The sequence below is a fragment of the Macrotis lagotis genome, chromosome 2, assembly GCF_037893015.1.
Source record: "Macrotis lagotis isolate mMagLag1 chromosome 2, bilby.v1.9.chrom.fasta, whole genome shotgun sequence".
NCBI classification, from domain to species: domain Eukaryota; kingdom Metazoa; phylum Chordata; class Mammalia; order Peramelemorphia; family Peramelidae; genus Macrotis; species Macrotis lagotis.
This window is the reverse complement of record NC_133659.1, coordinates 18,889,068-18,902,220: the sequence shown is the minus strand read 5'-3', so window position 1 is coordinate 18,902,220 and position 13,153 is coordinate 18,889,068. Positions and strand designations below refer to the sequence as shown.

Here is a 13,153-nt window from a genome sequence, read left to right as displayed (position 1 = left end):
CAGAGTACAGTGAATACAAGGATGATTTCTAAAATAATAGCAATCATATAAAAATAAACAACTTAGAAAAAACTTAGAAACTTTGATCAATAAAATGATCACCCACTATTCCAGGGGTCTCATCGGGAAACAGGTTGTCCAAATCCTTTTAGGGAGTTGAAGGACTCAGGCTACAGATTGAGATACTTTTCTGAACATGACTAATGTGAGAATTTGTTTGCTTGACTTTCTTTTTCTTTCTCAGTGAAGGAAGTAGACGTAGGAGTCTTTAAGAATGTGGATCTTTCCTTGAAATTTTGAAAAATATAAAAAGAATCCTGACTTCTAATTTCAAAAATATTTTATCATACTATAACAAAATTAATCAAATGAAATGCATTAAAGAAGAAACTGCAAAATCTTATATTTGACTTATATTTGACTAGAAGCTAGGTTGGGCAATGGATAGAACATCAGCCCTAGAATCAAAAGGACCATGTTCAAATCAGTCAGTGAGCTTGGGCAAGTCGTTTCACACTGATTACCTCAGTTTCCTGATCTGTAAAATGAACTAGAGAAGGAAAATGGTATCTTTACCTAGAAAATTCCAAAATAGGGCACAAAGAATTGACTAAATAGATTGAACAATAACAGGGAGGGAAAGAAAATCTTCACAGCTAATAGTGTCTTATCCTTCTTTCTCCTCACTCTGGGAAGAAATATAAATCCCCAGGTCTTTGCAGTCAGAGCCAGTCTCTCTAGAGAGCTATAATGGTCTAACAACACAAGCACCACAACAATTCTCTTCTATAGAATTAGAAATTTTATAAAATGTTCCCTGCCCAACAGGCCTCTTGGGAAACTCTCCTCTCCCCACTTGTCAGAAGAAGACACCAAGTCTAGAGCCACACAAGCCTGCCTGGAACTTCACCAGTCTAAATGTGAACATTCTCCTTATATCTGGGCATGTCCCTTTGAAAATGTGCTTAAGCATCTCAGCTGCCAGTGTAAATATGTGGCATTTTCCAGGACAAAGCTACTTCTTAATGAAAAACCCTGGTGACTCACTAATGTGAGTTAGCTATAGGTTCCCATACCTGCCCAAGGCTATTCAGTCTTTTCTTAACTGAACAATTTCCCTTGGAAAGGCCAACTTCTTTTGGCTCTGACACCTTGGTTTTCATCTTCAATCAATCACCATTTATTAAGTCCCTTATCTGACCTAAAGGGGCAGCTAGATGGCACAGTAGATAGAGCACTGGCCTTGGGATTAGGAGGATGGGAGTTGAAATCCAGCCTCAGACATTTACCACTTCCTGACTGTATGACCTTGGGCAAGTCACTTAATCCTGATTGCCTTGCATCTAGGGCCATTGTCTAGTCCTCCTGATTCATATCTGACCACTGGACCCAGATGACTCTGGAGGAGAAAGTGAACCTGGTGACTTGGCACAGCCCCCCCCTCACTCAAATCTAATTCATGTGCTTGTCATGGCATTACCTGCCTGATTTCAGGGTCTTCTTCAAAACTGAAAGACAAACATTGTCTCTGCTAGGCACTAGAGATAAATAAATAAATAAATAAATAAACAAGCAAAAGTCAAGTGCCAGTCCTCAAGGAGCTTACAATCTAATGAGAGAAACAACATGCAAATAAAGATATGCAAAGCAAGCTATATATGGAATACACAGGAGATAATAAACACAGTGAAGGCACTGGAATTAAAAGAATTGGGAAAGGTTTCCTACAGAAGTTTAGTTGGGACTTAAAAGGAAGTCAGGAAGTTCAGTAGTTAGGGCAGATAAACCAAGCATTCCAGGACTGAGAGGCAGCCAGAGAAAATGCCCAGAGCTGAGACGTGTAGGAGGAGAGGGTGCTATAATTCACTTGTATTTTAAGAGTGGGGAGAGACTGGAGGAAGGCAGACCCATACCGCACCCCCCCCACCCCGAGCTTTTGCAATTGGCCAAGCATGAAGTAACAGGGGGCCTAAACCAGAGTGGGAACAAGGTCAGAGGAGAGAAGGAAGAGATGTTAACTGTAACTTCAAAAGGATCTTCAGAGGCAGAAGGAAACCAATTGTTTCCCTTTATTAGGAAACCTAGTGCTTCATATATGTATCTTTCATCGGGCCCTGTTATCCTTCCATACTGTTCCCCATTACTCCCCTCACGCGCTCTACATTCCAGTTAATTTGGGGGGGGGTTGCTGTTCCCTGAACATATCTTATCTACCACCTCTGAAGTCTTTGTATATATCCTGGAATCCCATGCCTCTGATGCCTTCCTTCCTTATCTCGGCCCCCTTAAAATATCTAATCTTCAACTCAAGTTCCTGGTGCCCCCAAATATTATCCTGGGGCCATATTGGCATCTCTTAAAGACCACTCAGACTCCTTCTGCCCATACCTTATGGTCATGGTCATTTCTTCAATCTAATCTTGTTATGACATTGACCCTTGTCTTTCTTTACATTCCATTTGATTTTGAAGGAGTTGGGACCTTTTGGATTGCCTGCAACAAGGGAAAGATCTCAGTATGTTTCTACAATAGGTAAAAGAAGGAAAGGAGAAAGGCAGGAAAGTGGCTCTCATGCCACTGGTGATCATTTCAAAAAGCTCATAACGTATTGTCCTCACCAAAGCCAAGTGGGTGGTTTGAGTCGTAATATCCTCCTTTCAGCGATGAAGGTAAGAAAGAAAGCCCAGAGAAAGGAAAAGTACTCATTTGTAGGACTGGGATTTAAACCCAGGAGAAATCAATCAAAAATTAAGGAGCATCTATTAAGTACTAAATGTATACTAGACATGGAAGATATAAAGCAAAATAGAAAAATGATTCCTGACCTCAAGGAGCTTACATTCTAATGGGAGAAACAGCATATCATAAATAGCACATGCAAGATAAGTATAGAAAAGATGGACATTGGAGTTGCATGGGCCCTTAGGCCAAGCCCTTCGTTTCACAGATGAAGAAACTGAGGTCTAAGGAGGAGAAAGAACTTGTTCATGGTCATTCAGGTAGCAAGCAGCAAAGTGGAAATTTGAACTCAGGATGTCAGACTCCAAATGCAAGGCTCACTCTGCTAGACCACAGTTAATCTCCAAGCAAGTTCAGAATGAGAACTACACCAGACTTTCAGGAAAATGGATAAAAACAAAATCAAAATGATTCACCATACTCATTTGGTATTGCATCTACACCTTAAAACTTTGGAGATTTGTAAAATTGGTGTGACATTTCCAAGTCTTTTAGGAGGTGATGGTCCAGTCTGAAGTGATTCACAGCTGCCTTCCTGCTTTAGCAATATCTAACATGAGAAATCTGGAACATTCCCCTTATTTCTATAAATAAGAAGGAAATCTACCCACTGAATCAAAAGAGACTAAGAAAGACAAAAAGTCAGAGTAAAAATCTGGTATTCCTATGATGTCTTCTTTTAAAAAGAGAAAGAAAAGAAGGACAGCAAGGAAGGGCAGCAAGGAAGGAAGGAAGGAAGGAAGGAAGGAAGGGAGGGAGGGAGGGTGGGAGGGAGAGGGAGGAAGAGAGGGAAAGCAAAAGCAAGGAAGGAGGAAAGGATGAAACAAAGAAAGAAGGAAGAAAAAAGGGAGGACACAGAGCAGTCAGTAGCTAGTTATTATGCAGAAGGTAAGATTTCTTTCTTGGATATTATATTCTGTTTTCCTGCACTGCTCAAAAAACTGTGAATACACACACACACACACACACACACATCTCCATATAGCTATATTAATATAAACACATTGCAAACAGAGATTTCAACTACAACAGGGATTTTACCTTCTCACTTTGGCGATGATCTTAGAACACCAGTAAAAGCCTAGTTCTGAAGGAGCGAGGGAAAGAGATGAGAACAAACATTAAACACCTTTTCTGGGAAAGTGAGGATACTGACAATGTCATGGCTAAGATGATATAATCTGTAAGTCTCCAGGGCCAGCAGGTTTTTAAATCATTTAGTCCAATCCATTTGTGTTACAGATGAGGAAATCGAGGCCAAAACAAGGACTTGTCCAGGGTCATACAGCTAAATAATGAACAAGAGATAAAAAAAAGGAATAAATATTCATTCTATGGAATAAGCATTCTAAAATGCTAAGTAAGAACTTTGTATTTATTTGAGCCTAGTGATGGTTTTGAGACAGAGCAAGTCCTGCAGGTTCCCAGGCTGTGGCCTCTTCTTAAGATAATCTCACTGACTAAAACTCCTCTCTCCCGAACAAGAATCCTTAGACACAGATCACTTTTGACTCATCTGAAAAACTTGAACTAAAAGTTCCTGAAAACAAAAATGTCTTACTAGAATCTCCTACGTGAACACACAAAGAGCTGTGTCAATGAGACACAGTACAGGGATTGGGCCTCCCCCCTCTGAAGGGAAAAGAAAAAAAATCACATCCACAGCAATGAACATATGGAAGAAATCAACACGAGCCCTCTCCAGCTCCCCATAAGTAAATTCTGCCTTTGCCTAAGGTCATAAAGTAAACACAGATGCAGCAAAACCAGTCACCAGATGGCACACAAGATCTGGAACTAAAGGTGAAGAAAGCTTTACATGTTAATACAAAGATGCAAGAAATCAGCTGCCTGAAGGGCTTCCTCCCCTTCCCACAGACCTTCTCTTGGGGGTGGCTACTGGGGGTCACTGAGTTTCCAACCATGGTGGGCTCCTGGCCAAAGAAGATACTGTAGGAGTCAACCCAACAATGGTGACCTTGGAGATGATGAGAAGGCTGCTCTCACTCTTGGAGAAGAGGATGATGGCTCAGGAACTCATAGTGACCTAGGCAAGTCATTAACAGCCCTTGGATTTAGTTTCCTCACTTGTAAAAGGTGATAATATTAGGTGATAGGAATCATGAAAAGGGTGGTCATGAGGGATGAAATACAAATGTTAGCTATTTATATATAATAGAGTTGAATCCAAGGGTCATACCACTTCTCAGATTTTATCGCAGGCCTTTCTAAGTCCAGGCCCAACACATCGCACCTCTTCTCAATCAATAAATAACAGTAACTCACAGCTTCTTCTCGGACTAAAGATAGACTCTTATCTGACATTCAGAGCTCTTCCCTAACTGTATCTTTTCTTTTTTCCATCCTTCTTACACATCACTCCCCCTTCATATACTCAAAGGCCTAGCCAGACTGGCCTCTAAGAGCTAGCTTTTGGAAAACCCAGTTTGCATTGCAAAACACTTTACAACCTTTAGGTATCTCCAAGCTACTAATGATGCTGATACTTTGAAAAATCCAAATTTCATTAGCATGGATGCTCCCTCTGCCTCTGAGTTTCTGTTTCTTCCATGGTTTATCATGTTTTCATGGCTGAAGAATTCATTACCTTGTGGTCAACCTTCTGACTGTCATCAATCTCTCTCTAAAATATAATTCCTTGTCCTGTATTGCCAGTATGATAACTGCCCCTGCCACTCCCAAGTCCAAGAGGGTACTGGAGAGTCCCAAAAGAAAGACTTTAAAAACCGTGTTTCTATAATTCATAATGTCCTTGTCAATACTTCAGATGTTAGCAACATAACCATGAAATTGCTTAGGCCTAGAAGGACCATAAGGGAACCCTTAGAAAAGTCTCTTTTTCCTAAAAAAAAGTCTCTTTTTACAAACTGAGGGCCAGAGAGGACAAAGGGTTTTTCCCAAGATGAACAAAGTAAATTAGTGATGGAATTAGAATTTTTGAATGCTCAGTATTAGACTCCTTTCCTCAGAGCACTCTGTTGTCTCCATTAAACTAGTCACAAAGAAACAGATTGAATTTCTGCTTTTTTCTGAACTCTGAGAGTGCTGATATTCATAAACACAGCTGGTGGGGTTGGTGGCGTCTTTTTTTTCTGAGCATTTTTGTTTTTGTTGTTGTTGCCATCATTTTAAGAATATAGATTATCTCAAATAAATATACAAAAATAAAACTTTTATTTCCAAAGTAGAAGAGCCTCTGAACATCCATAGTCCTTTTGCATTCCTCACTGGGCTTCTGCTCACTTGTTTGTCCTATCAGAGGCAATATGGCACTCTAAGATCTCTAAGATCTGGATTTGAATCTTTCCCTAGATACAAGCTACCTTTCTAAGCCTATATTTTCTGATCCACAAAATGGGAATCATAATAATAATAATAATAGCACCTTCTTTACAAGATTGTGAAGATGAGATGAAATCATATCTTTAAAACATTTTACATAATGTTGAAGTCACCCAGGTAGTACTGAATTTTTAATCAAGATGTTCTAAGTTCAAATCGATTCTCATAAACTCATTTACTGGGCGACTCTGGGAAAGTCACTTAGCTTTTGTCTGTCTCAGTTTCCTTATCTGTAAAATGGGGATAATAGTACCTAGCTCCCACAGTTGTGAGGATCAAATGAGATGATATGTATAAACTACTTTAAGAATCTTAAAGTGGGGGTGGCTAGGTGGCATAGTGGATAAAGCACCGGCCTTGGAGTCAGGAGTACCTGGGTTCAAATCCGGTCTCAGACGCTTAATAATTACCTAGCTATGTGGCCTTGGGCAAGCCACTTAACCCCATTTGCCTTGCAAAAAAAAACCTAAAAAAAAGAATCTTAAAGTGGAAATATAAATTTTTACTAATATTAATTTTAAATTTTAAAGCATTCCATAAATGTTGGATATTATTTTCATTATTAAATTGGAGTCAAGGATTTGTCTGTACTCTTCTAGTCTCTTCTCAGTCAATAAATAGCCATGGTTCCCGACCTCTTCGAGGACCAAACATAGACTCTCATCAGACATTCACCTCTTCACCATCTGTACCTTATCTTTTTTCCATCCTTCTTACACAATGCTGCCCTTCATATACTCAAAGGTCCAGCCCGATCGGCTTCGCTAAGAGCTAGCATTTGGATAACCCTGTTAGGAATGCAAAACATTTTATGAATACAAACTCATTTGATCCTCACATCAATCTGGAGGTAGATGCAATTATTATTTGCTTTGCAGATGAGGTAACTGAGGCAGACAGACATTTAAGTGACCTACTCTGCTTTTGAATAGATGCTTCATACTTGTACAGAATACATCCTTGTCTTCCCAAGTGGAACACAGCTAGTAAATGTCTGAAGCAGGAACTGCATTTGGTTCTTCCTGACTGCAGATCCAGTGCCCTACCTAGCTGCCTCTTTGTTGTTGTTCAAACACAATATTCATATCCCCCCTTTCCAAGCCCTTATACAGACTGTCCCCTAAGTCTTCTAAAGACCTCCTACCTCAACTCAATCCCTGGTTTCTTTAAAAACAATCTGGGTCTCCTTTTGCATGAAACTCTTCTGATCTCCCAATTACCAATGCTCTCCCTCCCAAACTATGCTATATTATTCAATATATACAACTTTTAATATAGTCTGCATACTTGCAAAGAATTTATACTTGTCTTCCCAAGTAGAATACAAGTTCAGTCTCTTCAGCATCTTAATCATAGGTGCCTAAATAATTGATTGATTCACTCATTCAATTTTGAGATGAGAAAATTAAATTAATAGAAAATTAAGCTTTGTCCCTGCTCAGTCTACACTTGTAGCATGTAGGGTGCCATATTTTAGAAATTATATTGGGCTATCTAGGTGGCACAGTGGATAGAACACCAGCCCTGGAGTCAGGAGTACCTGAGTTCAAATCTAGCCTCAGACACTTGATAATGACCTGTGTGGCCTTGGGCAGGCCACTAAACCCCATTTGCCTTGCAAAAAAACTAAAAGAAGTATATTGATAATATCAAGGATATCCAGGAAAGGGCAGCCATGATGGTGAAGGGTTCCAAGGACTTGCCATATGAATGCTGAATGAAGAAGCAAAGGATGGTTAGCCAAAAGAAGAAATGATTTAGTAAGGAAATAATAACTGTCTTCAAGTATTTTAATGGCTTAAAAGGCTTAAAAGGATTTAACTCACCATTTAGTACAGAGTAAACATCTGAGGTTAGATTAAACTTGAAAAGAGAAGTCTTCCTAACCCTAAGCCCAGTATTCTATTTACTGGGTCACCTAGCTGCCCATAGGTGATGATTCAACTCCCATTAAGAAACTAGTATTCCTGGTATATTACTATATATATAAGTATATAGATACTTACTAGTATCTAATACAAGTTGCTAATTGACTACTGACTTGTCATACTGGGTCCCAGAGAAGAGAATTAGAAGAAATGATAGAACTAGCAGGGCGGTAGGCATATTGAAGGGTTGAAAAATGCTTTACAAATATATTCCTTCTGTATTCCTAGAGGTAACACCAATATCTCCATCTAAGATCATGCTTCCTACCAATCAGGGTTGTCCAAATAGAAGGGGCTTGGGCTCCCACTCAGTGGACATCTTCAATCAGAATTTGAGTGATGTGTCCTCATACTGGAGCAGGAAGGGGAGCCTTGGAGACTGCACTCCAAGTAAAAAAGATCTTTACACCAATAGTTGTCCCACTATTTCTTACATATCAGTCAAAATCAAACTTGAGACCTTCCTTCCATGGAAGCCACTTCTGTAGGGCAATTTAGAATGATGGTTCATTGACCAGCAATGCCACCCTACCCCCACCCACCCAGCTTTCTACACAGCCTTGGAGAGTGGGGGATAGAGTACTCTTAGTATGTGGGTTTGACCATTTTGTAAAAGATGAGAATCTGGCATCTGCCCTCCCCTCACAGAAGGACTTTTTCTTTTCCCCAAGAGGCTCTGATGGAGAAGCAGGGTGTTTACCAACCCAGAGCTCCCCCAGCCTTGAGACTGGGACAAAGAGTCCAGAGCCATGAATGTGATCTTTTATTGGTGTGACCACAGAGCTTCTATGTTCTTCCCCCCAAAGCCCCTTGCAAGCCTTTGAGACGTGACGATCAAATGGGAACTTTCAGAGTCTAATTATAGCATTTCCTTTGTGGAGAGAGAGAAAAGAAATGATTAAAATGCTATTTTACAAAATACTTTAGTTTTTGTCGCTGTTGTTGTTTTAAAGCTCCCATTGTGTGGGCAAGAAAGAAAGAAGCCCATCACTGTGCCCATTGTGTTGTCTAGACACACCAACAAAGAGGGTAGCGTGCTTCCCATTTGGGCAGCCTGGCTCCTGTGGAAGAAGCATGAGTTTGGAGGCCAGCTTCAAAGAAAGCCTTTCTGAGGATGGAGATATTAGGGGAGGCCTATATTTAGTCTTTTGTCAGCATTTCTATAATCAATTCATTTAAGTGGTGGCAATTTCCAACTTGCCCACAGCCAGAGGGGATGGTAGAGCTGCTGTTAGAGGCAAATTATTTGGATAAATTAGAAAAATCAGTTTAGTCCTTTATGATGACAACACTGAAAATGTCGCCAATATCTGCATATTAAATTTCTATAGTAATAATGATTTGGACTCGACCTGGGATTTTATTGGGGAACTCGCAGAAGAGGAAGCACCTTCTACCAATATGGGCCATAATGTTTTCAGTGATGGAATCTTAGAATAGGGCTTCCTCAAGGAGAGATTTCAGGGGTTCAGGAAACTTGGGTAGGAACAAAAATGACTACTTTATGTCAATATAATGTGCTTCTTGTGTAATTCAATTTTTTTCTCATGCATTTGGAAAACAAAAAATAAGAAAAGTAAAAATGGCACTTGCCTTCAAGAAACTTATAGTTGAATGGGTAAAGACAACACAGAAAAAAGAAAGGAAAAAGGGATGGAGTTGGGGGGTGGGGGGTTAGGGTTTGGCTCTGTCTTCTAGTCCCCCATTCAGAGAGGCTGAGACTACTGAGAAGTGAGTGCTAAATCTAAAACCATCTCCAATAAACAAATCCCTGGGAGTAAAACTACTAGAACATACTGAAGACAAACAATTATAAAATGTTCCTTACATATTAAAGGCAGGCAGGGATATTTACTGCTCATAGTTGGGTCACATGACTACTAATATACTAAAAATGGCAATGCTAACTAAATTAATTTACAGGGCTAGTGTTATACCGATTGAATTACCATGGAGTACTTTACAAAAACTAGATAAAATTATGACAAAATTCATTTGAAAAGGGGGGAAAGATACAGAAATAATGGGGTGGAAAGTAGGAACAAATGTGGGTATTTCCAAAATTCAAATTATATCCTCAAACAATAATGACCAACTCTATTGGGTATATTTTAAAAATAGAAGAAATAAGTCAATGTAACATAGCAGATGAGCAAAAACTGTTGACAACCACACTCAGTAACCCAGTGTTCAATAAAGTCTAGTACATGAACTACTTGTATAAGAACACTTTAATTTGACAAAACTTTTTTAGAAATCTGGAAAGTAATTTGGCCACCAAAAGACAAAGTTTTGGAAAGTGTCTTATTTGTGATTTGGCCAGCATAATAAAGACATTCTCAGTGAGTACTTAAGTATTAAAGGTCATATCATTTTTCAAATTTGAGAAAAATGGATGGAGATATTGTTCACAATTGGCTTGGAGATCAATTTTAACCAAACAAAAGAGAGAGACAATTACAAAAGATTAAGAAAAACCACAGGAAATTGAAAACCTTTTACATAAATATAAGCAATGTATCTAGGACAAGAAAAGAAAGGGGTAAGTGGGTAAGAAATCTATTTATCCAATATTTCTAATCTGTATCTTATATATAAGGAAATTAAACTGGATATCCAATGCCACAAGCCATTCTCCAGTAAGTAAATAGAAACAACGGTTCTTAAATTTTTTGGTCTCAGAACCCCTTTACAACAATAAACATAGTAGCATATTAGAAATTGAACAGTTTTCCCATTATTATAAAATAGGTTTGACTTTATGAATCTCCTGAAATGATCTTGGTGATCCTCAGGGATCACTGGATCATATAGTGAGAACTGCTGGGCTGGTATAGGAACAAAAAAATCTCAAATTAAGAATTATAAACTATTAGCAACCATATGAACTACTGTTCTAAATCACGAATAATAAGCAAAATACAAATTAAAGGCCTTCTAAGGTTTCACCTTGTAATCAATGTGGTAAACATTTATGAAATAACTAGTATATCAGACACTATAATTAACTCATTCACAATGAATTGACAAAGATGACAGACTACAGGAAAATTCATTGTGGGGGTGGGGAATATTGCATGTGATTTCAGTCATGGATCATATGTCAGTTGGCTTTGTTGAACTTTATTTTTCTTGCCTAACCTTTGTTACAGGAGAGGGAAGAGAGCAGAGACTTTCTCTTTTTTTGCTTTTTTTTTGTTTATTTTTAGACATGAATAAAATGTAAAAACAAACTTTTTTTAAATTATAAGATTAAAAATTAAAGAGGTTATAGACACAATGGACCAATTGACTTTTAAAAAAATTTAAACCCAAACTAATCCAAGTCAGAATGTTCCTATTTGCAAAATATCTTACTCTGGTTATGATGGTTTGGAACAAAAACCCACTTTGTTCTGTGTTTATTGTTTAACAGGAGGCAATGGCAAGAATGGGAAAAGTTGGGAAAGTTGTGTTCCCCAAACCTGAAGAGAAGAGGTAAAGGACCATTTTTACTTGTTTATGTGCTTAGCAATCGATATCACTTCCAGAGTATTTATACTGACCATTCAAAAATATTTATCCAATGACTATTTTGCAAATGACCCTGTGCTAGACATGGACAATTCTGCCCTTAGGGAGCTTATAATGTAGCAGAGGGGTGGAATAACACATGGGCAGAGACACTTCTAGTACAATATAAGGGCATGTTGGAACAAAAGAGAAGAAGGCAATGAATTCTTTCAAAAAATTCCAAGAAGGCAATTCCAGCTCTAAGAAGAGGGGAGGATTTGTGGAAGTTCTAAAACATGAATTGAAATTTCTTTTAATAGGAAGGGATGACCAAGAGCTCACTAAAGACATGAGAGAAAAGGTTGGAACAAATATTCAGTTTCATGAAAAGAACCCTAAATTTGCATTTAGAGACTCAGGTGTTCATAGTTTTAGAACTGGAAGGGGTATGAAAGGTCTTCTAAGGTACCCCTTCTTTTGAAAGATGAAGAAATGGAGGCCCAAGGTATATTAAGCCATTTGCCCAAAGTCACAAGATAAGTTCTGAGGTGAGATTTGAACTTGGGTCTTCTCCAAGTGAAGTGCTCTCATTTTACTACTTTAATAATGTTAATCATAATAAAATAGCTTGTATTTGCATAGTGTTTTTAAGGCTTAAAGGCACTTTACATGCTGCTTCATTTGATCTTTACACCAAACCTTTGAGGGATTTATTTTTACCCTCTTTTGACAACTAAGGAAAGAGAGGCTAACACGTAAAGTAAGATAATTGCTCAATGCTACATGGCCAGTAAAGTCGGGTTTGAGATCAATTCTTCCTGACTCAGGTCCATTGTGATAGCTGGTCTCGGTTAACCTTCTTCCCTTCCTCAGTCCTCAGGCTCCTTCTTATGTAAAACCTGGAGATTGGACTGTTGGTTTTGTTGTTGTTGTGTTTTTCTGAATCTCCATGATTCCATTTGGAGTTTTCTTGACATGGTTTGCCATTTCCTTCTCCAGCTCATTTTTTACATGAGGAAACTAAGATGAAAAGGGTTAGGTGACTTGTCCAGGAGTCTTCCTGACTGCAGACCTCACACCTTATGCATTATGTGCCAACCAAGAGACACTAGAAGATCTAAGATCTGTTTCCTTTCCAAATCAATGATTCGATGATAAGCATTATCTGGAGATTTCTAGGATCTCATCAATGGGAATTCACTGACAAGGGACCAAACGAAAGAGTGAATGCTCTTTTCTGTTTTTATTTGCTTAATAACCAGAACTGTCCTAAGACCTGGCTGATTAACTTTACTTTGAAGCTCTAGTTCAAGAATGTGTGTTAGGTGTGTGGTTATAAGAAAGTGCTTTAGATTTGGAATTAAAACCATGTTCAAAGTAAGCTTGGCACAGAAAGAAGAAACATTCAATTTTGTAGTGACATCTGAGAATCAATCAGGAATCCCCCAAAACCTAGAGCCAAAAGAAATAGTTAAGGTCTACAATTTCTGTCCCTTATGAAGCATGACTTCCTGAAGAGCAAGGTCATTGATACTTGAATACATCTGCTCATGGGAAACTCACTGCTTTCCAAGTAATTGCATTGAATTGTGGGCTGCTCAATCAGAAAGCATCACCCAATCCTATTTTCT

General features: G+C 38.6%; 1 protein-coding gene across 7 annotated transcripts in view; it reads left to right on the top strand.

The window, feature by feature from the left end:
- FGGY (FGGY carbohydrate kinase domain containing) overlaps positions 1-13,153 on the top strand; it is a 529,413-nt gene that overhangs the window by 498,802 nt on the left and 17,458 nt on the right. For all 7 annotated transcript variants that reach the window (XM_074221312.1, XM_074221313.1, XM_074221311.1 and 4 more), the window contains one exon: positions 11,446-11,507. In XM_074221312.1, the coding sequence (XP_074077413.1) occupies positions 11,446-11,507 (62 nt within the window). The remainder of the gene's footprint in view (positions 1-11,445; positions 11,508-13,153) is intronic.